The following is a 27,876-nucleotide window of genomic DNA, read 5'->3' on the forward strand; positions in this document are numbered from 1 at the left end:
ATAATTTCATGTGTATTCTTTGTAGCACTCCTTGGAAACAATTCATAAGAGAGTTCTGTGATTCCTTTCCTGGAGGAGGAGAAAATCAAGGTGATAGCAGTAATGATTATAGTGAGAGCTGTGAAAAGAGCTGGCATGCCAGTGTGAAATGGAATGGAAAGAATTGCGACCTGAGTTGTAAACACAATAGGTTACTAAATTCAGCTTCAGTTTGCTTCAGTCTCAGGTGTGCATCTGGCTTGTACTCGTGTGATTACTATTCGAGATAGTAGTATGATGAGATGAGGAGTTCCTACCAAAACAAATATATTTTACAGCTTTCAATGTAAATGTTTCCTATTCATCATAGAAACTAACATGATTGAAATTGATAAAGATGCAGTGTTATTATTTGCTGTATTCTCTTGAAAGGAGAATGGATTAAGCAATAATAGATATAAATGTAATGCAATATTATGAAAAAGTAATCGAACTAGAGCACATGTAGACTAGACTTAGTGCTGTGAAACCTCATTCTCTAAGGAGCCTTCCTGGTTTTGTGACATTATTTGCTTAATTGTGTTTTGTGTAAAGTCAAGCCCTAAGGAGGTTTTTCAACTCTAATAGGATGTTGCATTTAACTCTCCTGCTCCTTTGTTCCAACGTGTATTGTTCTCTTGAACTATATGAGACCTCTTGTACATACGGGGTGTGTGTGCTTGCTTTCACTGCACTCGGGGTGGCAGTAGGAAAGCTGTGTAGCTGGTTTATGGTGACAGTGGGCTCTGGTAAGTACCATGTGCATCTTAGCCCTGGACAAACCCGGGGCTTGAACAAATGTAATCCTACCCCTGAAAATACCACACATCCACAGCATCAAGGTTTTACTGATTTGAGGAAATATAAATGCAGTGAAGGTTGATATTTAAATAATTATTAAATAAGAGCATGCACAGAATTTCTCCAATGTATTAGTTTCTGCATATGGCTCCTGTTTATTTGCAGACAAAACAAGAAATTAATCTAGACATTAATCTTCCTTAACATCTCATATTGATAAAGAAAGTCTACCTCCAAGTAGGAGGAGAAAAGCCGTCAGTTATAATCTCATCTCTTCAGCCTTAATGAAGGGACTTTTGTCCAAATATTAAAGCAAGCTACTGAAAGATGTATTTCCTGCTTAATTGAGGGGAAAGGGTTTATGAACTTGTAACTACAGAATCTTTGTAGTTAACAAAGTTATGCAGAAGATGGTAAGTACAGAAACTACATTTCATAAAAACCATACAGCTAGCTGCCATGAACAAAGAAAATAACTTTCAGAAAAGTAATTAATACTCTTTAACTGGCTTTCTTGATGAAACGCATCTGTAGGACCTCTATAAAAAGGCACTTTGAATATTATTATTATTTTCTTATGCGTCCCTTACCTGTCTACAGTGTCCACAGTGAGCCCTGGATTTAGATACTTAAGAACACGGTACCCCTTTTAGCTGTGCTAACTGCCCTTGTCCATGCTCTTAACCTACAAAGAGCATGCAAAAGAATTTGACCTGGTCTACTGTAACAGTGCTTCTCCAGGCTGAACATCCCCAGCTCTCAGCCTGTCCTCACAGGCCACATCCTTGTGGCCTTTCAGTAAATTCTAGCAGCAACACAAAACAAATGCTGTGTGCTTACGCTTTCAGCATGTTGCCAACAGCACTGCTCTCCCATGAACACAGAGCTTACCTAATACAAAGCACCAGTGCACCATCCACAGTACATTAATACCTTTTTTATTTTAAATCTTTAAAAGTCATTCCATCAATGCGATGAAGAGTTCTCTCAAGTAACTGAATTCTTAACAGAATGCCTGAAGTTGAAAATGTATTTTTTCCCAGCCCAAAACCAGAGGCCAGCCTTCCAAACAGCTTGTTTGGATACAAATTAAGCTCATCTCACAGAAATCCAATAAATGACTTTATTAAATATATTCTTTTCCTCTAAAATATAAATATCCACTATACTCTTATAAATGAGGAGTAGGTCCATATTTCATTTGTCTATCCCATCCAAATATGAATCAGTCCAAAATCTGAAAATGAAGAAATAGCATCTGTAATTATCATTATTTTTTCTATAAATATATATAATATGAATTTTCTTTGCAAACTGTTACTCACTTATACTTCATATAGTACTGAGCACCTTAGATTACATACTGTGTCATTTAATTGTTGGTACTAATATAGGAATTTGTAATATTTACAATGCACATACATGTTAGGTATAACATTCCAGTGATTTGTAAGTGTTAAAGGAATAAGGAAATAGTGCAGTATAGTTTACACACATATTTAACCTACCCCCCACAAGTTTTCACTTTAATCTCCACAACTTTTATAGAAGCCTGTGTCCAAATCTTTCAGTTACACCTTGGAACAGCAATGAAAATGTCCCAAATTGCTTTTTGAAGTCTTCACACAATGTTTTACTCGCTGATGTGGTGTGAGCTCGTATCGAAAGACGCAGACCCCACCGTACCGACTGCTCTCAGCTTCTCAGGAGGTATTCTCCCAGAAGTTTCCAAGCCAAAGGAGACCCAAGGAACTGCCACCTACAGTTATGTGAGCAGCAGCAGGGGCTAAAGGAGAAATGTCCATTTGGACAGTGTTGGTAAGTCATGTAGCATCTCATCTCCTACCCTGTGAATTTACACAAGGAATTACTAAGTTTTAAGTGCAAGTACCGTGACAGTAAAACTGAAGTCCACAGCTCAGTGAATGCTGGCTTTAGACTGGTGAGAGGTGCTGGGAGTGGGGCAGCTCCTCGTGTGGGTGGTTTATCTGTTGCTCTTTGTTCTTTCTGTATTTGTGAATTCAGCCCATCATCTTAATTTTTTAATCAGTCTTAATGATTAAGATACTTGTGGAAACCACCATGAACTAATTCCTATGCTGTGATTAACCAGCATGATTTATGGTTAACTCTCAAGACTTAGCTTAAAAACAACATGGAACCAAACTGTGTTTTTTATTTTCCTCTTTGCCAGCCAAGTGATGCCAAGTTGAAACTTACATGCTTTCTCAAGACTAAAAGAAGTGTTGTGATACAAGAGCACTTCCACAGACTCTGGATTCATTATTTCCTGTACAGTTCCTGTTCTTCAAAATATGAATTTAGGGAAAAACTCTTTTAATATCAAACAAAATCCCTCCCCTCTGTGAACCAGTTCTGGTTACAAAGCAAGAGCAACATAAATTCCATCCCTGTTCTGCTGCTCTCCCTTCCCACCCAACCATACTAAGCCAATTTAGTAGTTCCAAGTGCAGGCTGTGTACATCTTATCTCCTCTGATGATGGTCACTGTTCCTGTCTGCTGCCTGCTTTGCACCCCATATAACTGAACTAGGCTGAAAGTGAATTGTGTGTTTTGACTTAATACAGTAGTTGTGTTGCAAAACAGGAACTAGTAAGTTATGAATGTGGAGGTGAGTGTCCTACGTTTCACCAGCAGAAATAAATCTGGAGTTGCCGAGTCATGGTCATATCAGCAGTTCCATATTAAGGCTTTTCTGGCATTGCAGCTCATCTTCTCATCCTGGTGTGTTTCCTCACTGTTGTGGAGCTGCTTGAGTAACTGATATAATCGAGGAAACCCTCAAAAAAAAAATCAAGTCTTCCTCCTCCACATTTGTTCTTCAACGAAGAAAGACCACACAACCAGCCTTGCCCAAGCTGAGGGGGTGACACAGTAGGGATAGGAGGACAAGAAGCTTAGCATAGCTTTCTGTTGGAAAACTACTATGGCAATGTGCTGGCACAAGTTTAGGTCATGCTTCAACATCAATTCAGGTAACTTCCACTTAAGCCAGGGGCCCAGGGAGCTGGAACTCATTAAACCATTCTGGGAAGTCACTATAAAAATACATCCTGGGCGGCCATCAAGAAATGATGCTCCTAGCTATGCTTTACCTGACACTTGTCTCTCAACGCATCGCTACAGCTAGTCCTGTTTTGGGAATGTACACAAAAGAGTCTGTAAGTGGTGCACAGGTTAGCCAGGAACAATATTTTACTTTTGGGTGATGGGACAATCTTGTTTAGAGAACTTTGACCTGACCAACATTGAGCTTGCATCACAACCAACACCTGCTCTTGTCTGCTTAGCCCTTTACTTATTCTATATAAACAAGTACATTGAAATAGGCACAATTTATGATTCTGGAACATTTACATATATGGTACTACACGCTTCTACTGTCTCATATGGGATTTTTAAATCCCATTATTTACAATGAAATCCACCATTTTCCTTGTCATGCCATCTCTTTAGCTGATCAAAATGAAACCGGGGCCTTGGAAGACTGCAGACACAACCAAGGCCTGGTACTGAGCCCCAAGCTGGTGTATGCCACTGGCTAGTACAGGTTGCTGCTGTTGACTGTACTTCAGATTAGCATGGTTACTCCGTCTCTCCTTGATGAAACAGATGTATCCCACTTATGCCACCAAGCCAAGTCTTGTGATCTTTGCTGACAGGAAGGAATGAATGATGAACACAATTGGTTTTGGACAGGAATGAAGGTCCAGTTGCTGAAAGTACAGAAAGAAATGAAGTTGAGAATGATCAGATTAGATTAGATTACAGCTCAAATAACCCATCATTTATGGAGTAGTTGATGAGGTGCTGCCTGGTATTTTGAACAGGCTTCTATTAATCACAACCCTTTATTATAACATATGGTCTTTCCTTTGCATACAGCTGCAAATATTTATTTTACTAAAAGTAAGACACATTTTGAGAGCAGATGAGATCCTGGTGCCTCTGGGCTTGCATCCACCTGGGTAAACAGCATAAAACTCAGTCAGATGCTGCAAGCACTCCTCCAAGAGATTCAACCCCTCCATCATTTCCGGCTGTTTCTGACCAGAGATGGTGGTGGGACTGCTGTGGCCAATACCCAGTACAGCTGCTGTTGGGCACAGGCTGAAGCAGGATACTGAACCTTCAGCTGATGCTGCAGAGTTGCTCCTCTGTTCACACAGGAAGACTGAATGGAGACTTTATTTTTTCCCCATAGTCATGGTTCATATGATCTCACCACTGCTTGCTGAGCAAAGCATGACAGACTTGTCATGGACAGCAAGTTAAACAGTAGACTCATATCAAAACAAACCAGATTTGCCTTTCCACCAGCCATGTATCAACTTCATTAAGAGTTAGTGAGAAATTTCCTTTTGAAAGCCTGACAATAAGCAGTTCAGAGTATATGTTAACAATGATGACATGAAGAACTAAGCACTCAGGAACTGCTAAAAAATTTGGCAGGAAAGACCATGTTTACATGCATAATTTATGGTATGTAAACTGCTTGTAGGAATAAGCACCTTATTCTTCGGGATTGTGACAACTAATTTAGCAGCTTAAGCAGACAGTTTGGCACTACATTTGTAGTCTTTGATTTTTTTTCAGCAACTAGATGTTCAAAAATAAACACGGCTTGTTATAACATAAAGTCCCTATGTGTATGTTGGAATTAATAATAATATCTCATTCTTAAGTTCTTCCACCCACAATCACATAAAAAGTGCAATGGATACAGGCAAAAATTCTAACATTTGGCTATTTGGAAATAAAATTTATTCTTAAATATAAGAAATCTTTCATCTGGCTTCACATGTTTTTACCATTTTATCTCTCTTTTTAGTTTATCTCCTAAAGCCACACCTACATGCTGTACTAGAAAGCACGATACTGGTACTGGAACTTGGTACTGGCCAGCTGTTACTAGAACAGACCAGAAGAGCACAGAATAGAACATTTCAGGTGGAAGGGGTGTACAACAATCATCTAGTCCATCTTCCATTAGCGCTTCTCCACCCCACAGCGTGAAGGACCACCAAAGGTAATGTGTATCCCTTTGCTAAATGCAATACTTACAATTTCTCCATCCTTTCCTCCAAAGTCTAAATAAAGCATCCTTATCCCATCATCCGAGGACATTTTCAGTTTTTCATAGGGATATTGTGCAATTGTCTTAGAGAAGGCACCATCTTGTGGTTCAGTTGTAAGAGAGAATCCATGTTCATAATGGATGGTCAAGCGGCACTCCTGGCTTTTGTATGTGCAAGCTGGAGAAGAAACAAAATTTAGTCTGTAATGGTTTTAAAAGCAACAAAGTCCATTTGGCTGCAGATATTTGCATCTTAAATTCAGTCTTAACATTATCTTGTGGAAACCTTTCCTAAAGCTGGGCTTTAACTGTAAACCTTTAGACTTGAAAAAACAATGGTAATCTTTCTGTTGTGCAAGGTCCAAGCAAGCTTTGTTAGTGATGGTGTAAACACACAGACTAGAACTGTCCTTGCCAGTAGCAGTCCTGATGTCAGTCCTTTCAACTATTATTTGCTGCATTCTTTATCTTCCTGCATACATCTACATGCTGACCCCAAGCTAATCTAGTGAAATTTAAGAAGGCTCAGGCTGGCGTTGCCTCCTCCCATACCTTGACAAAATCACAGCTACTATTCTTACATCTGACAGACATAGCCAAAACCAACGAATGTGGCACACAACACATGAGACAATTAGAAGCTGTAAAGGGTTTCCCTGAAGTATTTCGACAAAGATAAAGACACTCCTGAGGCCTCATTAATGTCGTCGTAATTGAAAAAGGGCCCAGATAATTGTATATAATAGCTACTGCAGCAGAAAGTCTGCTTCTTCCCCTCAGCTCAGCAACACAGGCCGTGATCCAAGTTAAAAAATGAAGAGTTTAGGTCTTCACATCGCAAATTCTCTTTTCCACCACTTTCCTGTGAACAATTCTGCCAAGAACGGTCCTTTGCACTTGCATAAAAACACCACAATAAAAGAAGGAGCTGATGCCTTCCTCCTGCTTTTGGAAAGAAAGGAACCCATGTCTCTGTGCTGAGGAGATGGACATGCCCTCAAGGTGGTTCCCACTGAACACTGGTTGGTTTCTATGTCGGAGGGGCCTGGCAGCATAGAGGAGGGTGCCTCATGCTCAGCAGCATGTGGCTGTACTTGATGGCTTCATGAAATCAGAGCTGTCCTTTGTCACAGAATGGATCTGTGCTTTAGCTCCTGCTCTCACATTTTTTGGCAATGAATGGCAATAATGCTCAACTTTAACAGCCCCATCACTTGTAGGCCTAGGACTCCCAAATCATGGGGACACTCAAGAGAAAGGCCCAGCCTCAAAGCCCCAGAGCCATCCAACCCAGGCTAGCACTACCTGGCCAAATAGGGCATGACTAGACTACTTCTATTCCAGTTCACTCTGCATGTATAGAGTGCTGAGAAGTGACATGCTGGTGCTCAGGGTCAGAAATGGGCAGCTGTCAAAATACGGCTATTGGACTGGTTTGTATTTTTTCACTTTTCTCAAGTGTGCAGAGCTGGGTAAATACAATGTTTGAGAATGTGCCAGAAACCAAGGGGACAGTGTTTTAAACACACAGAATCCTAAATATGAAGTTTTTTAAATGAATCACCTCTAGCAGAAGTACCCATGAGTGTCATGAGGACGTGTGGAGATGCGGCACTGCAGATGTTACTCACATGTGGTGATTTCCGTGATGAGCTCTGCAGAGTTGTGGCAGCCCTGCACGACACTCCTTGTCCACAGTGAGAGGTCTCGGCTAGTCTCCGTCCTGAACAGATGGGTTTCTATCCCTTGCCTTGTACCGGTACGGGTTGCAAAAGATAAATCCATCCCTGACTGCGGTGAGCCTTTTCCTGGGCCAGAATGGACCAATCTGCAATCAGATGTGAGAACACAAGTGAATTATAACACTGACACAGAACACTGCTCCTAAATCCACACCTGAGCACAGCTCTGCTCTGTGTGTTCCTAAGCTGAGAGCATGAGAACACATATCTCCTTTGTATTTGAGCCTGGAAAGTGACTCCTAGTGACACTCAGAACAGTGACAGTGCAAGGTAGCGAGTACAAAAGCAAGGAGTGTTCCAGAATTTCCCAATGAATTGTACAAAACACCACTTCAGATGAGGAACTGACAGAAGTCACTGACTGCCCTGTGGTGTGGGGTTTGGTCCACAGATACAAGTGTTCGCTCAGATGTGGCAGCTGAATCCAACTTTCACTGTCACGCAGCATTCGCCATGAAGCTTAAACATCTGCAGGCAAACTCAGTGATAAATGCTGATGGATGAAGTAACATGTTCTGTAAAACGCACAGATGCCTAAGTACTGTCTTGTGCATACTCTTCCTATAAGGAATATGTAAAATGCAAGATGTTGCAGCTACTTGTAATCTGAAATTGTCTTCCATTTTGCAGCAACTAACATTTTTTACTTGGCATCAACAGCTGATCTCCTGTGACCAGGAAAGGTTCATTCATCTGGGCAAACACTAAATTGCAGGGAATATTTTTGAGTGAGAAAATTAATACCTCAGAATATTTAATTCTTCTTTAAGCCGCCCTTTTGTGCTGTTTTTTCCCCTGCAGAAGTGTGGACAGTGAATACAGAATTCACTCAGGGACATGACACTGATTCAGTTGAAAACATAATCCAGAGGAGCTCATCGGTCTTTGAGGTCCAGAGACTGACCCTCAGAGGGAGTCACAAAATAAATTCTTCTGAAAAGCTTATTTCTGTCTTGTGCCTTCTGTTTCTTTTTCTATAGGCAATCCGTATATTTCATGTGAGACTATAAAGTAAGTATGTAGCATAGTAGTAGAATACTTGTGCTGAAGGATGAAACATCAGATTATACTAATCATCTATGGCATGCTAATTCACCCTCAAGCTATTGTTTTGCATCTGGAAGAATAGTTGCCTTTAGCTGATACTCCAGAACTATGCCATCAAACAGAGATGTTTTAATATGAAAAAAACAGAAAGGAAAGAAGCAGCACGACTTTAGCTGTTATTGTGACACTAACCATAGGGCATCTGGAATTTTCCCAATTCCCTGCAGTCCATGTTGGCATCTGGGATGCGCATTATGCCAGACAGATGTGTTCCTCTTTCATACCCCTTTAGAAGGTTTGCAAAATTTGTTCACACTCAGGTTTATGGTAAATTTCTTTGCATTTTCAACATCTGCCTTGATTTCATAGTCCCACAAAGCCACGGGGCGTGAGATAAGGAGTATCCTTGCTCAGCCCTGCCCTGCACCGTGACTGGGCAGGAAAGCCTCTTTCCAGAGAGGCACCACTGCCCTTCCCAAATGCTTTTCCCCCTCTAGAAGGGCTGCGTTAACACCCCGCTCAGTTTTGGTACTGAAGGCCTCCATCTGCAGGTTTTGTAACTGTAACTCGCTCTCATTTGGCATGAGGAGTGGAAGCTGTGAGGGGAAGCTGCATCTTGGTAAATAAGGCAGGGGACTGGGATCTGAAATCTCCAGGCCAGTCACCCTAGTGCAGGCAGAGCCAGCATGCTCAAGCTGCCTTCTGCTGCTGGGGGTGACTGCAGGGCAGCAGCCTGGGAAATCACATCAAGTTTATCACTACAAATAAACCTATTCCAGCTTCTGCCTGTGTCACCCCCTCTCCTTTATACAGTGCTCATCAGCAGTGCTAACAATTGTTTTCTAATACTTATGATACTGTGAGACAGACAGACGGTTCCAGTGTTTTAGTTCCCTTCAAATCCACCCCCCAAGCTCCCTTACATCTTCACGCTTTCTCCAAAGCACTGCCATTGTAGGTTTTTCAGCACAGGGATAGAATGAAGATGTACTTTACAAATAAAAATGCGTGGACATATCCAACATGAACATTATTTCTTGCCTGCCTTCCCATTTGCATCATTTAGGGTCACTATTTAAAAAGACTATTCTGTCATACATCTCCAGACTGTGCTTTGGAACATGCAGTTAAACATGCCCTAGACAAATATGCAGGGGAACATTTGATAGTATTTATGTACCAGCTGTCGGTACTGATGTATTCGGGTACAGGTCAAAGGATTCCAAAGCTATAATAAAGTTGCATTCATGTAAGCTGCTTCATTTACATAAACAATATTTCACCCTAAAGACCACAAAAAAAAACCTTAAAAGGCAAAAAAAAAAATAAAAATTGAAACTTCACAGAAGAGTTCCCTTTATCCCTGCCTCCCATCACTCTGATCACAGCAGAGGTTGTGTGCAGGGAGGGCTGCCTCTGGTACTATTCACCTGCGGTCCATGAAGGTTACTCTGCTCTGTGGAAGTTTATGGGATGTCTCCTGTATGCAGGAGCCCGAACACCCCTTCCCAGAGCAGCCAGAGCCGCAAGAGGGCAGGAGAAGGTTGGTCATCACAATCAAGTCTGCAAAGAGCACAGATAACAGGCAGCGGCTGTAAAATGCAACTCTCAGCATACTCCAGGGGGCCAGGGAGACAGTTCCAATCTTTCGTCTTCCTTGTCTCTCTATGTTTTAGGGACTCTTTTAGTATTATTCCTTGCAGTGGCGTGATAGCAAGACGGGTACGTGAAGTGCTGGGTGAGATGCACCGCAACCTGCTTTTCATCCAACACTGTGGAAAGTTTCAACCAGTTACTGCAACAGCAAAATCTAATGGCCTCTTCAAAAAGGACAGTGAAAGCAGCACTGACATTCAAAGCAAGTGTTCAGCTGCTCATTCAAGATTTATTTCAGAAGAGCCCACGATACAAGCACTGACAGTCTGAAGCTCTGCCCTGTGTGCCACTATCGTCTGACCTTTCTTATGCTGAAACCACTCCTTAAACTGGCTTAGCATTTGAAACCTGCTCTGGAATGTCTGCACTCTGGAAACCTATGATCTCACTGAGTTCTGCATGGAGGCAGCTACAACCACCCTCACTGCCTCGGGAAGAAGAGCAGAGAACTTGCACAGCACCTTATACACCTTCCTGGGGTGCTGGGGGCCCCAGTGCTCTCCACCTTCCCCTCTGCCAGCTTGCACAGATGACTGATCAGTGCTGAAGCTCCTTCCCCATCTTCCCATGGCATAAACCATCAAACTGCTTTAATACTTTCTGGTTACAGACCTCAGCTTTACACAAAAGCTACTTACCTGATCTTTAATCAGAGTCCAACACAGGCTTGCCTTCTTTTTCCCCTTTTATTTCATATCTGGCTATGATAGATAACGGAATTCGATTGCAGACATTTAAGATGTAATTACTTGATCCCTATTCCCAAGCTAGAGGGAGTCACTGTTATTCAGGCATAAAGAAACACTGAAACAGGGATTATGACAGAAAGGTCCTAGGAGTCAGGGCTGTGAGCCAGCTACTATGCCTCCCAGAGAAGAGATTTAAAGAAACAACTTAATCTGATCTCAGTTTTCTGTGAGCTATTACTCATATTCTACCTAAAGCTCTGAAAGACTGTCTGGAAAGTATTTTTTGGTCTTAACAGCATCCATAGGTTGAAGGCAAAGTTACCAACAAACAAAAAGGACATGCTGAAATTCTGCTGCTAAAATAGTCTAAGAAGATCGTAATCCTACTGCTTTCCAATTTTCTCTGCTCACTATGTCCTGGGTAGATTAAGCATGACTCTCTCTACGGTATCTGGCACTGAAGTTTTCCAGTTTCAGCAGCTTTTCAGATATGCATTAGCTAAGCAAAAATGTTTTCCCAAGGACTCATAAAAATCTGAAGGAGGGGAGCAGCCAAGATTACAACATGTGGTCTGCAAACTTTCCAGGTGAAAAGTTCCAAATTGCACTGATCAATGTACAGAGGGGATTAAAAAACCTGTCACGAGGAGGGTAATCACTGACCGAGCGTGAACACAGCAGTCGATACCAAAAGCAATCCCTGTGTATGTCTCTTTTCTTTTCTTGTATAACTGTACTCAGCATGACAGATCATAAAAGCAGGATCCTGCAGGGTTTTAATCACAATCATCCAAACCAAAAGGTGTAATAATTTGGGGAATCGGTCAATTTATGTATTCTGCTCACATTGGGGATTCATGTATTTATATGAATTTATCAGATTGCGACTCCATTCTGAATGTCAGGTTCTGTATATGTGCTGTCTTTTTACACAAGTGTTAAATTCACAGTGATATTAGTAGGAAATTACAGAGATGGGGCTGGAATGGTTCTCCAGATGACATATGGTGCATCCCCCTTCCCAGAGCATGAACACACTCCTGAGGGTTACCCATCCTTCAAAGTCCCCACTGATGAGGATTGTACACCTTTCCTAGGCAATCTAATCCAGTACCTCACCTGCACACCAAATTTTTCCCATGACATACCCCAGACCTCCCCTGCCACAATGGGGCACAGCATTTCACTGTTAGCATAGTAGCTGACCATGCCCTGTTGTATTCTGGAGGGACTTGGTGAATATGCTCTCCTGTCTCCCTTGTGTCTCATTTTCATTCTTGAAAACCATCTACATGTTTTCCATGGACTTCTATAAATGGATAATGTTTCTTAAGTATTCCCTACTTATAGTGATTTCTGGGTCTTACATTTGCATCGATTTCTTCTAGACCTTCCACAGTTAACTGACATCTTTTTGGAAGCCTCCCATGAAAGCGGTTTATCATCACCTGAGGCTTTACTCATACTCTGCAGTTGGGTATGATACTACATCTGCCCAACACGTAGCACTTCTGCTAACCCCGAGATGATTTGTCTTTGTCTTCCCCTCTCAAAAACAGAACACCACAGATTTAAGCAATTCTGCCACATTGCCCAGATACTTCCTGGCACAGCAACCACTTTGTTGCTTATTTTCCACCCCAAACCAGCACAGCTGATTACTCCCCAGCACTGAACTTTGCAGCTCTCCTTTCTGAATCTCATCCTGTGTTTATGACAGACCGTCTTTTAAGTCTTTAAAGACCCTTCTCATTCTGCTCCAGCCTGAAGGCTGAAGCTCCTCCACTTACAAGGGAATGCCATCAGACAGGGAGGTGACTATCCCCACCCAAGGCAAGCCAGTTACAATCAAACCTGAACACCTGAGAGAAACTAATTAACGGGCCCTCCAAGACAAGGACTTGGATTGTTTGATGGGGTAAGTTGCTGGTCCCTGCTGGCCAGGGCTGGCAATGTCCACCAAAGAGCTGCCTTTACATGTGAGAACATGTGGGCAGGAAGGGGCAGGGTGCTCTGCAGGATCTCCAGTCACTTCAAGGAGGAGGATTTGGGTCCATGTACAAATTACACCCCAAAGCAGTAGGGAGAGACACATCACCTTTTGCTGGGGATCTCTTGTTTCACAAACTCTAAGGCTCAATGACAGACCTGGACACAGCCTCTGGTCCCAGTGCCTTGCCCAGTTGTCATCTGGAGCTGTCAACCTTCACCACCACACCACGTGGCAGGCTGCAAGCTGCAAAGCTTGGGGCTCTCACCTCAAGTGACAGAAACAAAGGATGAGTCAGAAGCTGGCTTCCCAGAAAGCTCCATCATGTGTAGGTAGGCTGAGATAAAACAACCATCTGTGTAATTCACTGAGGGTTTTTTGGTTTTTTACTATAATGATTTAGCAGCAAAGCCTCAGTTCATTTGGAGAGAGAACTAAGAGGCCAAGAACAAAAATTAACTAATGAGAGTGCAATAAGAGACCCACTGCTTTTGACCTTGTGAAACCAGCGCTTCTGAAAGAGAACTCATTGAAAATGGCACAATAGAGGCCTGTAGCGTGGCCAACACAATGGAAGAGCAGCTCTTTCTCAAGCCCTCTGACCATATTGGCAGAGGAACGCGATTAAGATTCATGTCAAGAAGCACGGACAGTTTCCACTGCATAAAGATAACCATGGGAAAGCTCTCTCTGAATTAGTGTTGATGGATACCTTGCAGATGGCTAGTTCCAACCTAGATTCAAGAATGAGTCTTCCAAGTGCACCATTTGAAGCTAAAAATGCCAGGAATTCATTTGCTAGAGCAAGAACTGAAGCTGTGTTGAAATTAAGCATCTCCATCATGAGTGTGATCCCCAGAAGCCCCAGACTGGTGCTGCAGAACTGACACACCAGCAGGTCCAACTCAGGGCAACAATTTCACCTTTTCCAGCCTGGAGGAGCAGCTGAGTGCTTCTGCCAAGCCCTCAGGTCTGAACACTGAGACAGTCATCTCAGGAGATAGAGCTCTTGGCTTTTTCAGCACTCCTGCTTCTGCATCTGGGACAAACAGCCTCATCCATAACCCTTCTGGTGTGCTTCTGGCCATCACCCTTGGCCAGAACTTGAAATGGAGAAGAGAGGAGTTCAGCTGAGCACATTGGCCCATTGAAGAATAATCTGCTTCTCAAACCACGGCATTCCAACTGTGATATACAGCTATATACAAGCTGTTCCTGGCTGACTAAGCTGTTCCCACCACTCTTGAAGCAGTTGTAACAAAAAACAGCACAGGTACCTGGTGGCTAGCAGGGGGTAGGTATGCAGAGGGCTGAACCAAGCTTCCTTCATCCGTGGCATGCTCTCATATATTAAGAGGTCCTTCTCTGTCAAGACCACTAACACTGGCTTCCAGTGCTTCTCGTTGTCCCCTGGCACCTGAAAAAGAGCAAGAGTCAGTAAGACACGAGGTAAAGCGACCATCGCACAATATGAACGTTTCGAGTCCTGGGTGAGATAATGAACAAAAGAGAGTTTTACTTTGGCTTTTTGACATCTCCCACTGAATTTATAACCAGCTGCAGCAGAACGGGAGGAAAGTGCAATGACATCTGCTGTTCTACAGCTCTTGCAGCCTTCCCTTACTATAGGCTACTCCTTAAATGTAGTAGTGTAAGAACCATCGAGACAGAGCTGGCTGTTATGTAGCTGTGGTATGCATGAAAGGACCTTAAATGTATATTTATAATGTGTGCCATTCATTTGTTGCTGGCACCTTAACCTGAGTGCTGCACAGTGCTGCTGCTGTTTCTGTTTTCATGGGTAAAAAAAGCTGCAATAAAGTTAACTAAGAAGAATGTCAGGTAGTTAAATATAGTGGTTTAGGAGCTTTTTCCTCAGCAGTTCATGATTTTCATTGCTTCTTTTTCCTTCATACCGTTCTTTCAGTTTTACAATTGCCAATTTATAAAAAGATCCAAGTTAAACAAGGTGTTGATCTGAAGCATTTACTCAGTGATAGCTCTGCATCCACATTTCAAACCCATCTGCAGAAGCTGTCTAAAGACTGCAGCATCAGAGACCTTTACTGGCTGCAGGATCCAGATGTGGAATTGTACTTTGCAGGTTAGACATGTGGTAGTCTGCATGGCTACACAATTAGCATTATGGGGACCAAGCATAAATCCTGGATTTCAATTATTCTACTCTGGCAGCGTAGAAGTGTCTTAAAATAGATGGGAATATTAAGGGCCTTAGTTTCAAATACGATGAAGCTTGTCTTTCATAGACAAATTCATCATTTTCCTGCTGGAGCCATGCTTTCAAACCCCAATGTCTTGCCTGAGTACTAAAGGGAATGAAACAAATGCTGGCATTCACCAGAGAATCTGGTTGCCTACACGAGTCTTTCATTAAGACCTTCTCCACAAAAGAGAAGTGGTTGTCTCTGTGTTATGGTTGATGCCAGCTTAGTTGCCACAGGCATGTGTCACTGGGCACATCGCTGGGTGGAGAAACATATTAGAAGGCTCAGTCAAAGATTGGCCAGGCTTGGGAGTGGCACAGCCAGGAATGGTGATTCAGATCCTTAAGTGCGATATTTCTTAAGTGATGGATTCAGACTGAGAACCACATTTGAAACACTTGTATTTTATAAGAAGAGTACCACGAAGTTCTAAGCTTCTAAGGACTTTCAAGACAGTTGTAGACAGCTTCACACCAGAACACTAATGCCCAAAGCAGATCTTAAACTAAGATTTTTGGCTTGCATAATCTCTAAGAGGTATTTTTCCTTCTCACTTAAGCTTTTCTAATAGTCATATTCCTGTTTACAGTATTATTTGTTCACTGGCTGTTCATGTCTCTGCATTAATCAACTTAAAGTCATAAACAGTTCATCCTTTTCATTTCTTCAGAAGTGTTAATACTTACTTACAATTTCCTTGTGGTGGCAATTTTCTTGAAGTTCAATCTTTCATTTTCAAATAAGGTCAAATAAAGAAGCCACATAATTAACACACCTATTAATACACTCCAAAAAGAATGTAAAATCCAGCGTTCTCACAGCTAATGTACCATAGAAATCTTCACATGAGCAAAAAAGCATCCTCAGGTTCTTAATTCCAGTTAACTACAGTTAACACCCCAGTTCCTAGCATGGGAATGTAGAAAGAAATGCTGCAGTTAATGTTAACATTTAATAAATATTATGGTTAATGTTAGCATCTAGTTTTTGAGCAGCTGCCTAGTTAGAAAGAGTTTTAGTAGATACTTTTGAAGATTTCCAGGGAAGAAAAATGAATATGAATACGAAATCTCTCATAGGATGAAAAGCAGGACGTTCAGATCCATGATCTGGAGGCATAAGTAGGCAGTGTACTGGGATGTTACTTCTTATTTTTCAGTTTTGTGGCCACAAGCAATTCCCAAGTGGGAAGCTGCTCATTGCTTTTCCACAGAACCATCCTGCCTGTGTAGCATTTTCAATCACAGGCTTTGCTAGTAGGTGGCTGCTCAGTCAGCTGTGACTCCAGAAACTTTGGGAAACACTGTTCCCTGTAAAGCAACCACAAGAAAGGGAATAAAACTTTGCCAGCTGGTCCCAAAACTATTTGTTGGACAGGCATAAATATTAGGAGCCACAATTTCCAGTTTATCCTGTGGTTGCCACCTGCACAGCAGAGCCCACAGCTTTGCCCCTCTCCTTCCCAGTAGCAGCATGACTACAGAGATGTGGCACGGCCATAAGGTGTTGAAGATTTTCTCAAGTGACCTTATACTACCTCTCCTTGTAGGATGTACCCCCTGTTTATAGGGTGTATACTGGGAAGGGGAGGGAGAAGAAAGATGTTTGCCTGATGGAAAGCCCTCTCCAGTAAGAACGACCATGCAATACACACACTTTTAAACATGTTTTTAAAACTATGCTGGGACCATGGCTGTCTTACTGCTGAGGAATGCTGGTGTAAGCAATACTGCTGCTATTTCAGACCTGAAGAAGGATTTGTGTGCCTGAAAGCTTGTCTGTTTTCTTTCCAAATGTAACAGCTGACCTAATAAAAGGCACCACTTTCCCTTAAACCCCCTGAATTGCATTACTGTTCCCTGGTTTTGCTGGGGCTTGGATCAGGCTTTAACAGCCGATGTTGTGCTGTTCAACAGGCAGTTGACACTGCTGGAAGGTGTCAAGAGAACATGCTGTCCTGTAAATGGTAATAGCAAATCTTACAAAGGAAGAAAAGAGGCTGCAAATATACTGTTAGCCTACAGGGCACATTCAGAACAAGTCAGCATGGGAAATTAATCCAGCTCAAGCAAGTGCCATAACAAGCACAAGTGTAATAGCAAATTATAAAATAAAGCAAAAAACATACTGCTTACAGGCACCTAAGTTAAGGATTTGTTCAAGTTTTAAAGGTTTTATAACTGGACTTATCATAAAGATAATAGGAAATACTTCTGTAAGTATTTAAGTATCATTTGAGATGCTGGGAAGGGACTCTTCATTAGGGACTGTAGTGATAGGACAAGGGGTAGTGGGTTCAAACTTAAACAGGGGAAGTTTAGATTGGGTATAAGGAGGAAATTCTTTACTGTGAGGATCGTGAGGCACTGGCATGGGCTGCCCAGGGAAGCTGGGAATGCTGCACCCCTGGCAGTGTTCAAGGCCAGGTTGGACAGAACCTTGGGTGACATGGTTTAGTGTGAGGTATCCCTGCCCATGGCAGGGGGGTTGGAACTAGATGATCTTAAGGTCCTTTCCAACCCTAACTATTCTATGATTCTATACATTCTAGACAATGGTTAGGGCCAGTTTCTTAGCCAGAATTTTGCAGAATTCTGGCACTTGCACTACAGTTTCTTCGCTCTGGTTCCTGTACATGTACAATCTAGAGTGCACTGATCTGTGCTGCAGACAAGTAAGATTACCATTCACTCCAAAAACTTTTCAATGTTAAACCTTTTTCAAAGTCAAAAATGTTACCTCAAATATGATGAAGTAGAGAAACAAAAGTCAGCACTCCTCAGATCTCCCACTACAATAAAATGCACCAGCACTGTTCAGGTAACTCTAAGCAACAAGTACCAGTGTCTTTCTCCATGCTCTGCTCATCTCAGCTGAGGTCACTGCTTATGTTCCCAGGTGAAATTCCATTTCAAGTCAATGAAGCTGTAAATGTTTATACAAGAAGCAAACTTGGTTTTTTTTTCCTTTCCTAGACAGACTATGCCTATAGATCAAAGTCTTCAAGTACGAACCTGAAAAGGGAGAACAGAGTCTAACAAAAAATCGCCAAGTGCAGTGAAGCATCCTTTCTGCTACTTGCAAACCCCTTTGCTCCTCATATACTCACCCCTGAAAGTGCAAATCCCACTTTTTCCCATATGCACCTCTCTGGTTTACCTTACCAAATCCAGAAATCTTTTTATGTGCATCAGGGATGAAATCTAACTTATCTGAGTTTGAGAACGTGATGGCACCAGTGGAGACGTGTGTTCACATCTTGCTCGGCCTCTGCAAAGTCAGTCTAAAGGATTTGCTTTTCTACATGGACATATGGCAGGAACAGACATAAATGTGATGGTGGACATAAGTGTACAAGGATGGCTGTTGTAGTTCAGCAGCTACATAGAGATATGTCCATCACCTTTGTCTGATACAGAAGCAAAAGTGTTTTTGATTCACACAGTATGAAGACACCACAGAACCCACGACACCAAGGATGCGCCTGAGCTCTGGTTGCTGCTGGGTGCCTTTTCAGTGGTGGGGCAGCATCGCTCCAAGCATTTTTAGGGTGGGATCCACGGTCTGAAGGACAGACTGTAAATAAGGATGTAGCAAGCTCAGTGCTACCTGTAGGACTGACTGCTCCTGCTGGTTTTCTGGCAACCGCTCACGTGCTTAAGGCCACTGCTTGCAGTGTACCCTTAAAGAGTGACTCCTCTGATACATAGCAAACATTTTAAAGAGGAGCCAGCTTGTTTTTCCTGCAGCCAATGGGAACCCCTGGCCCCTTTGATGGGTGCCACAGCTTCCAGATCTTTAATGATTTTCACACATAATTACTTGCTGTAGAGACAATGGGCATCTCAGTGGAGAAAAATCCTTTTACAGAGGGTTTGGCCCTTTGCTCTTTCTTCTGTCAGGTCTCCTTTTCATAAGGTTTTTCTCTGAATTTCAGTTACTCACCTACTTCAGGCTGCCAGGGATGGATGAAAGAATACTTTTAATCTATGAGGCTCGTTGATAATTCAATTAGAGGCCTTGGTGTACTCTGAAAAGCTGTTTTATATTTTCATTAACTCAAAAGGGACATTCCAATTACATTCCTTGTTTAGTAAACAAATTGTACATTGCCAGCAGGTCACCACAGCAAGTATCCAAAAGGTGGCTTTTCAGAGAACCACTGTGAGGGTAGCAAGGTTACACTTACAGTAAGTGTTTTAACCCCTTTTTCTGTCACCCTTTCCCAAATCCCAGAGCTACACTATCCCCCCACACAGAGTACAGGAGGAGCAACCGAGAAAGAATGTTTGGAAACCTTTTTCATGCCATTTTCACTTCTCCCGCACTTGAAACCTCTCCAAAGCTGACAAGAGCCAGCTTTGACACTGACTGGGATATGTTCTACTACGTATTTCTTGCCTCTTCATTGTCTTTTGATGAAGGGTTATATCCTTGTTCAGAATAAATGTGATTCATTTACACAAATCTACTTGTCAGTTCCTGAAAATAACAGCTGGGACTGAAAAGGATTTCTGCAGGATGAACAGCAGTGATGCAGAAATACATCATGCAAACCTCAGCATATGCAACAGGGCTGGTATTTCTGTGAGCTTATTTGATGGGAGGCTATTTACATTGCAGGAGTGGGTGTAAGTGACAGCCATAGGCAGGGCAGATCAACACCTCCCACACCACACATGCATGAGATGTGTTTTGCTGTTAAACTTTGTAGCCTTAAACAGGAAATAATGTGCACATTGTTTAGGGAAAAAAAAAGGCTAATGAAAATGTGTTTGGGTTTGTTCTCTCTCCTTGACCTCAGTGAAGGCTCAGAGGTGGCTTATGCCAGTATCAGATCTGGATTACAGTCAGTGCACAGACAAAGGTCACAATATTGCCTCCTGCGAGCAGTGAACAGCGAGTGATGCACATGCTTGGCCATGGTGCCACTGCTGTGTGCGTGGCCAGAGCCACACAGGTCAGGGACCATGCTGCTCCAATACCTGTACCATCCCAAGCTCAGTCCAGGGGTACACCAGCAGCTACAGTTACAGGCACTACTGAGTATGGACAGGGCACCCATTCTCAAGACAGGTCTGTTCCAGTCTGAACTCCTTCTGAATACCTCTGAAATTACAAGACATGAGCCAGCTTTTGTCAGAATTAACAGTAACACAGTCAACCATGTCAGCAGGGCAGTATGTCCAAGCCAATGTCCTGACTCTCTGGACTAACAGGATTTTAAAACAACTCTGGCTCATACCCAAATAAGTCTAAATGTCAAGAGAAGCACCTCAGTCCTCTGTACTCACCCATGCAAGAATGGCAGGTGATCCGAGACCTTTCCTAGAGCCAAGCAAGCATGCCTGATCCCTGTTTTGTAGTGGAAGTTTGCTCCACAGCCTGATGAAGTCAGCTGGAGTTTTTCAGATAACTTTAGGTTTTGGACTAGGGCCTTAGGAAACGAGCCTGCAGGGCTGCATGTCTCCTGCGCTAAAGAGAAGATGGAGCCACATTCTTCTTGGAGGTGCACAGAAAGAGGATTCAATACCCACGAGTTGAGACAAGGGAAATTATGATTTGATACTGAGAGAAACGCTTTTAGAACATCTGTGTTTCACCCAGAAATCTCTCTCTCTTTCAGCATGCTCACACCATACATTCAGGATAAAACTGAAGATGCTATTAGCAGACATCTTTGAATCTGTTGCATGCTTTATCCATTAAGTGTTGGGGCTCTTCGGGCTGCAAGTGAGAATGGCTGCAAACTTGCTTTCTGAAACATGTCTCACGACCATATCACCAGAAAGCTGGTGACAGCAGCTGCATGAAGTTTAATAATGATTTAAATGAAAATCACAGAATTAAAATGTGGGAGGAATTGTACTTCTAAGACACAGCTCAGTGTGGGAGAGATGAGCAGCTGTGCTGTCTCCAAATTAATCACTGGACCTCCAAGCACAATAAACCCAGTACTGGAGGAAAATCACTGTACTTCCCTTTGAAGTGGAGCTATCCCTTTAGGGGACAAGCCAGGCTTGCCCCAGGGAACACTAAGGAGAACTGTGGCATGGTCCTGTATCTTCCTTAGTCCATGGAGCTATTTTGTACATCATGGTCAGCCAAAGAAGAAAAGGGATCATACCTGTTAATGGCACTGTTACTCAATGGTGGGGGAAGAACAATTTCCTGCAGGTATGCTCCAGGATATCAAAACCAACCACTATTCTTTGCTATGCACTGTAGGTTGCTGCATCACAGAATCACAGAATAAGCTGTGCTGGAAAAGACCTTCAAGATTATGTAGTCCCAACCCATCTGCCATGGGCAGGGACACCTTCCACTAGACCAGGTTGCTCCAACCCCTGTCCAACCTGGCCTTGAACACCACCAGGGATGGGGCAGCCACAGCTTCTCTGGGCAGCCTTTGCCAGTGTCTCACCACTCTCACAGTAAATAATCTTATCCTAATATTCAGCCATTCCCCCTTGTAAAAAGCCCCTCTTCAGCTTTCTCACAGGCCCCCTTTAGGTACTGGAAGGCTGCTTTAAGATCTCCTGGAGCCTTCTCCTCCAGGTTGAACAACCCCAGCCTTCTCAGCTTGTCATCATACGAGAGGTGTTCCAGCCTTTCTGGTCTTCTTTATGGTCCTATGCTGGAGTTTTGCTGTGAGCAGTTTTCTGATCAAGCCAAGGTGATGCATTTTATGACAGAGTTCATCATCACTGGGGCATAATGGTAACTGTACAGGAGTAGAATCAACATAAAGACACCATAGTTTCAACTTGCTGTCTCTAAAGAGTCTATAATTCACAACTGAATCTGACTCCAGCTGATCAAGTGGATACCACATTAGGATAAAGCAGTAACAGTACCTACTATCTCACAAGATACATGCAGCTCATCCTTTCAATTCAGTAAAAGTGCACGGATTTCTAATCGTCAGCTCAAGAACACTGTCAACAACACTCAATCAAATGTGAATGCTGGAGGTGGAGTTCTGATTTGAAAGTTGCCTGCAGTCCTTAATGATGGCTCAAACATGTAAAATGCCAACTGAAATTATGACAGTGTCTGTTTGGTGAAGGACAGGTAATCATCAATGTCTACATTAAAACTATAGTGACTGAAATCTGTCCCAGAAGATGTTCTGTGCCTTTCTCTATCACACTGTCTTTCCTAGTATCCTATCTTATCCTATCTCAGAAATAATGGTCTATCATGACTGGCACCTTCTGAAGACTGACAGATTTGACTACTTTACTCAAGGGTCATTATATATCAGAAGTGCTGGAAGAAAAATCAGTAAGGGAGCAATACAGAGAGAACAAAATGTTTCTTTGTCATTATTATTCTGTTGTCTCAAGGACAGTCCAGAATACTGTGTCATTTCAGTCTATTGTGTCATTGATCAATATTCAATAACACTGATGGACAGCGATGAAACTAATGACCTCAAGCAAATGAGTGAATTCACTACACGCCTGGCACAGCAATATATTATCTTCAAAAAACACTGATAAAATCTATACGGAATGCTTCATCAGCTGGAATTTTGAACACGCTGGGAAATATTTGGAAGCCTTATTGAAAAATTCAAGTAGAATCCTTAGTAATTTGGCTTCATTTTTGAAAAAATGTGGAGCAGCCACAGTCTTCTAAAAAGTCTGGTGAAAATCAGTCACAATTTGAGCTCATCCAAACCTACTTCTCTGGATGTCTGAGCCAAGATCTGTCACAAGAAGTTCCTGTATTTGTCTTTTTTTAGGATTTTTTTTTAATTTACCTGGTTGTCATTTTCAAAGCCATTCAATTATTTAAGCCAATATCTTTTTAAATGGAAAGAAAGTCTGTATCTCTGCCAGCACAATGGCAGACCTCCACAACCTAAGAAACACAAGGAATACACCTGCTTTCTTGTTGGGGAATAAAAGGGAACTGAAACATGCAATTTTCATTCGAATTAGTAAAAATTCACAATTTTCTGATGGGCAGGATGATTATTTATTTTTCCCCAAAAAGACAGTGACCCAAATGCAGGATCTGGCACTGAGCATTGCTGAACCTCATACAATTGTCCTCACCCCATTGATCCGGCCTGTCCAGATCACCCTGCAGAGCCTTCCTACCCTCCAGCAGATCAACACTCTCACCCAGCCTGGTGTAATCTGCAAACTGACTGAGGTTGCACTCCAGAAGCCCAAGGCAGAAGTTCTGCTGACCCCCTCCTTACTGCTCTGAGAACTGAAAACTATCATGTTGTGATCGCTATGCCTAAGATGCCCTCCAACCATCACATCACGACGAGCCCTTCTCTGTTCCCAGAGGTTCAGTGTGTGACTCCCCTAGTTAGCTCCCTCACCAGCTATGTCAGGAAGTTATCTTTCACACACTCCTAGATGACTTAAAAGGTCAACTCATTCAGCCCCTGCTTAGGGAAGATCAGACTTTGCTCTCAAGATTTATCTAACCTGTTCCGTAAAACGTGCCCCAGCTACTCTATCTTAGTCTTGGGCCAGTTTCACCACTAGGAAATTGTTACCCATGCTGCAGCACATGCCACTGTGGTCCTGCGAATACCATGAGGTCAGATACTGTTACATGCTCAGAAAACTAATAGAACATTCAAATCTGGTTTTTAGCTAAATGTTTTTTTTTTAAGACAGTCATTAATCTGACCCTGCCAAAGTAATTTCAGGAGATTGATGGTCACAGAGAAAATGGTTAAGTACCAAGAACTCAGGAGAGAAAGTTCAGAGCTAAAGGATAACTGCAGTTTGTCACTGGCCCTGTGATTTCCTGGAGAGCTGTCACCACTACCTATCTGCTACATGAAGAAATGCACACATATCCCTAACGTTGCAAAAATAACTGACAAGGCAGCTTTAATTGGAAACCAGTGTTACCAGCTCTAGCCAGCCACAGCTCCCTTGGGGATGTCAAGTGGGGCTTGAAAATCAGTCTCAGGTTTGCTTGGTATTTAAAATACACTTTTAATTCTTGCTGATACATCAAGCCTTTTCACTTTGCTGGCATACCTTAGTTTCACGCTTTATTCTGTGGCTAGGAACCTACAATAAAATCAAGAGCTCAGTTTTAATAAAACCTCTTCATTTTAAAAGGTGGTAATAGAAGAACTCTCCCTTGAGTATTCAAACTATGAGGTTTGGACCTATGATCAGGACGCCACTTCTCAAGAGGCATCACTTTCCCAGACCTGATACTGCTTATATTACAAGATCTGACAAGATCACAGCCTAGGGGTTTATGGAAACAAATCTTTTAATTAATCTACTATCTACAACAAAAAATAGAGCAAAATTGAAGGGCATGTGTTAACAGAAACTATGAATATTCAACAGAGCCATACAAGAAAGACAAAAATGAACCTTCTACTTGGCAGTTATCTATGCTGAGCTTTAAATTAGCCACACAGGACAAATGGATTTAGTGCTGCACCATGTTATTTCATCTAGATTACTAAAAGATACACAGTGAGGTCCATCAATCTACAGACCCAAATCCTACAAATATTAGCAAATTACATACTATAAGCTATGCAATTTTGAAAGTTAATGCTCTTTATCTGGTTCCAATTCTCAGTTTTCATATTTTTGTAATAATCACAGCATTTAACTGCCCATAAGACAATTCTACTGAGAAATGAACATTCCTCTAGAAAAAAAACCTTGGGAGGAATAAAGCTAATTTCCAAAGCTGTATAAACAGAATGCATGCTACAAGTTATCTCTCTGGGGCCAGGATGGGAAACTAACGCCTGAGATATAAGAATTATCCCTGAAATACATAATTGAATAAAATAAAGAACTTCCTGCTAATGGCATATGAGTTTTAAATCTCTTAACAATCACATCACATATCCAAAGAGAAACGATTTTTGGCACGAGAGATACACAGTCTCATGAACCGATTTCCTCAATGGAAGACTCTTCCCTGCTGTGGGCTAATAAATCACCCCAGGCAGCAAGTGCCAGCAATTTACAGTAAGAACTGGCTGAGGGTCACATGAACATCATAGAGCTGCTATGCTTCCGCAGCTACAAGACAGTGAAAGCCCCAAGGGGACAAAAATGCATGAATATTACAAAGTCACTACACCTAACTCTACTCTTGGTGTTAGAAATCTATTTGTACTGAAGTCACTGGGAAATTTTACATATTATTTCTTCTGGTTTTATTCCTACTACGGAGACAAATCTTTGTCTTTTCATTGGGATCTCTTTTGTAGTTTGCACTGACCTAAACATCTTAAATAGACTGATATAAAAAATCTTAAGTAACTCAGTTGAGTGACACCAATAGAGAACTGCAAAAAGTGAAAACTATGACCTTCATTAAAATTGTCATATACTAATATAAACATAACCCATTTTAGAAGTATAGTAAATGGGATTGGATTGGGTATCATACCAGCAGTTTCACACCAAAATTTCAGGGTTTTTAAATACCACGCTTTTTTATTTCCTTAGCCATATTGGAAATCAGTCAGGCACAATTAACTATTTGTCAGAAAACAATCTATTAATTAACACCATTCTGTGCGAATGGGCTGAAAATCATGATCTTTGCTTGCCAAAAAGCTTCCATTTCCATCTCATGTTTGTTCTCGGAACTAAACTTAGCTACAGATATGCTGCTTGACATAACTGACCAAGGCAAAAAAGAACAATTGCTGCCAAGGTTTTTCAGAACCAGCAGCCCGTGAGATTTTCTAAAGATAGGTAGGGGGTCAGAAGGGCTTCACCTCTGCGTCTCCTAAAATTCTTTACTGACAGATCTTTGACTAAACTGGGCAGAAATAATCCCAATTAAAACATTCATATTTGTGGCAGGGCTTGAAAGAGCAAAGAAAGTGAGGGGGAGAGTAAGTTACAGCCTTTTCTAGGCTTAACCTTAAAAATATAGGATCTAACTTCAATTATATTTATGTCCATCCAATTCTACTAATGTCAATGGATTTACTCCTAAATTATGCCATGGTAGCTATTATCACATTGTCATGCATATAACCAGCACCCCCTTAAAATCATTATTTATTAAAAAGTACAACCTCAGACAGCATGCATCCTCAGGTAACTCAGCTAAAATCACAGGAAGGGGCAGTGACCAGGAATGCCAGAGGAGAACTGCAGAGCGATAGAAGGGGAAGGAAAAGAGGACGTCTGGCGCAAACCTCATTAGCTATTATCTGCATGTGCACATAAGCTTTACTGCTGCTCAATCCTGGGCACTAAACTGACACAAGAGGACATGGGGGCTATTTGCTTCCCTAGTAGAAAAGCAGCCTGTGATCTGTGTTGCCCCTGAGACTGGGGTTCCTACATTTAATTTCTCAGCAGGGCAGCCTGAAGTGCTGTTGTTTCCCAAACACCTTTGCAGGTCCAGGCAGGGCTACAGGTGTGTAACCAGTATCAGTTAGTGGTTGACTCCTCGTGACTGCTTTTCTGTTCACTCACTTGGACGCGATCCTGTAACCACAGCTTGTGCTTGCAAGCAGCTGTTCCAAGTTATTTGAAGGGCCTAGAGACTGAAGTTTTACTTGACATGTCCAGGCTAATGGAAACTGATGATGTACATGACCTTTGATGAGTGCAAACAGCCCCTCTGTTCAATCTGAAGGAAAAGAAGACAAGCTAAAATTCCTCTCTTTGAGGTTTCCTTGCAGCTGTGAAAAATTAATCTCAGAGGGTTCTGAAATGTTCAGAGAAGGCTGATCTTACTCTTGTCAACAGGGGACATTTCAACACCTTCCAGACCACACAATTTGTACACGTGTCTGTGCCCAACATTCTCCACATCTCATCAATGGGCTGCTCCTACCAGTGTCACTTTCCCTCAGACTCCAGTTGCTTAGCTTCATCTCCCAATCTGTTCAAGTGCTGTCCCACTCTTTCCTTCTCCCAAGGTCTATTCAGCTTTCTGCACTTGGCCATCTGGCTTATGTCTCTCAGGAACAAAAATCACAGCAGAGACACAACGTCTAATATGGGGTTCCGTGTTTCTTCCTTCCTTTACTTTGCCCACTTAGATGGTTTGGAGTTTGGCGCAGGGTCTGCTCCTGTTGGTACTATTTATGCTTCAATCTCACACCATAGCATTCCAGGTTTAGATAGGCCCTCATATGTTAATATAATTATTAATTATATTTATTATTAGTTAATACTATGCTATTAACCACAACAGCCACCACCAGAATCACTGCTGCTCTCTTCCTCATTTCAAACTCTAGCAACAACAAAGCAAGAACTCAACAGTAAATCAGTTCATCCTCAACAATCAACTTTCCCCATAGAACACAAAAGCAGGGGCCCTCAAGACATCACATAAAAGGTTCTCACACTACCCCCACAGCCATGCTCCTCTTTGCAATACTTCCAGCTTCTTCCATCTCTTCCAGTTGTCTTTGCCTTGTTAAAACCTGAGTACAGTTTTGGGAGAGAAGATTTAAATCTCTGTTTTGGAAGTTTAGGTGTGAGAAAGTTACCGTATTCTTTAACTGTATGATTCAGGGATTCATATAATAATAAGCATTTTTCAAGTGGAATGAACACGTGTATGTTTAAACTTAAAGTTCTAAGCTTTGCCCCTTTGAAGTACCCTACAGAA

The 27,876-nt window shown here is 42.1% G+C and overlaps 1 protein-coding gene across 1 annotated transcript in view; it reads right to left on the reverse strand.

Annotated features, from left to right (window-relative positions):
* Window positions 1-4,119: 4,119 nt before the first annotated feature.
* The window catches only part of SNTB1 (syntrophin beta 1), a 110,436-nt gene continuing 86,679 nt past the window's right edge, over window positions 4,120-27,876 (reverse strand). The window contains exons 4-7 of the mRNA XM_061373466.1: window positions 14,320-14,459; window positions 7,550-7,746; window positions 5,906-6,096; window positions 4,120-4,557 (exon numbers count right to left, since the gene is read on the reverse strand). Of these exons, the coding sequence (XP_061229450.1) occupies window positions 4,465-4,557; window positions 5,906-6,096; window positions 7,550-7,746; window positions 14,320-14,459 (621 nt within the window). The 3' untranslated portion in view covers window positions 4,120-4,464. The remainder of the gene's footprint in view (window positions 4,558-5,905; window positions 6,097-7,549; window positions 7,747-14,319; window positions 14,460-27,876) is intronic.

The sequence above is a fragment of the Neopsephotus bourkii genome, unplaced genomic scaffold (assembly GCF_033783945.1).
Source record: "Neopsephotus bourkii isolate Nb327-2 ecotype Australia unplaced genomic scaffold, CSIRO-AGI_Nbou_v1 NB_1630, whole genome shotgun sequence".
NCBI lineage: Eukaryota > Metazoa > Chordata > Aves > Psittaciformes > Psittacidae > Neopsephotus > Neopsephotus bourkii.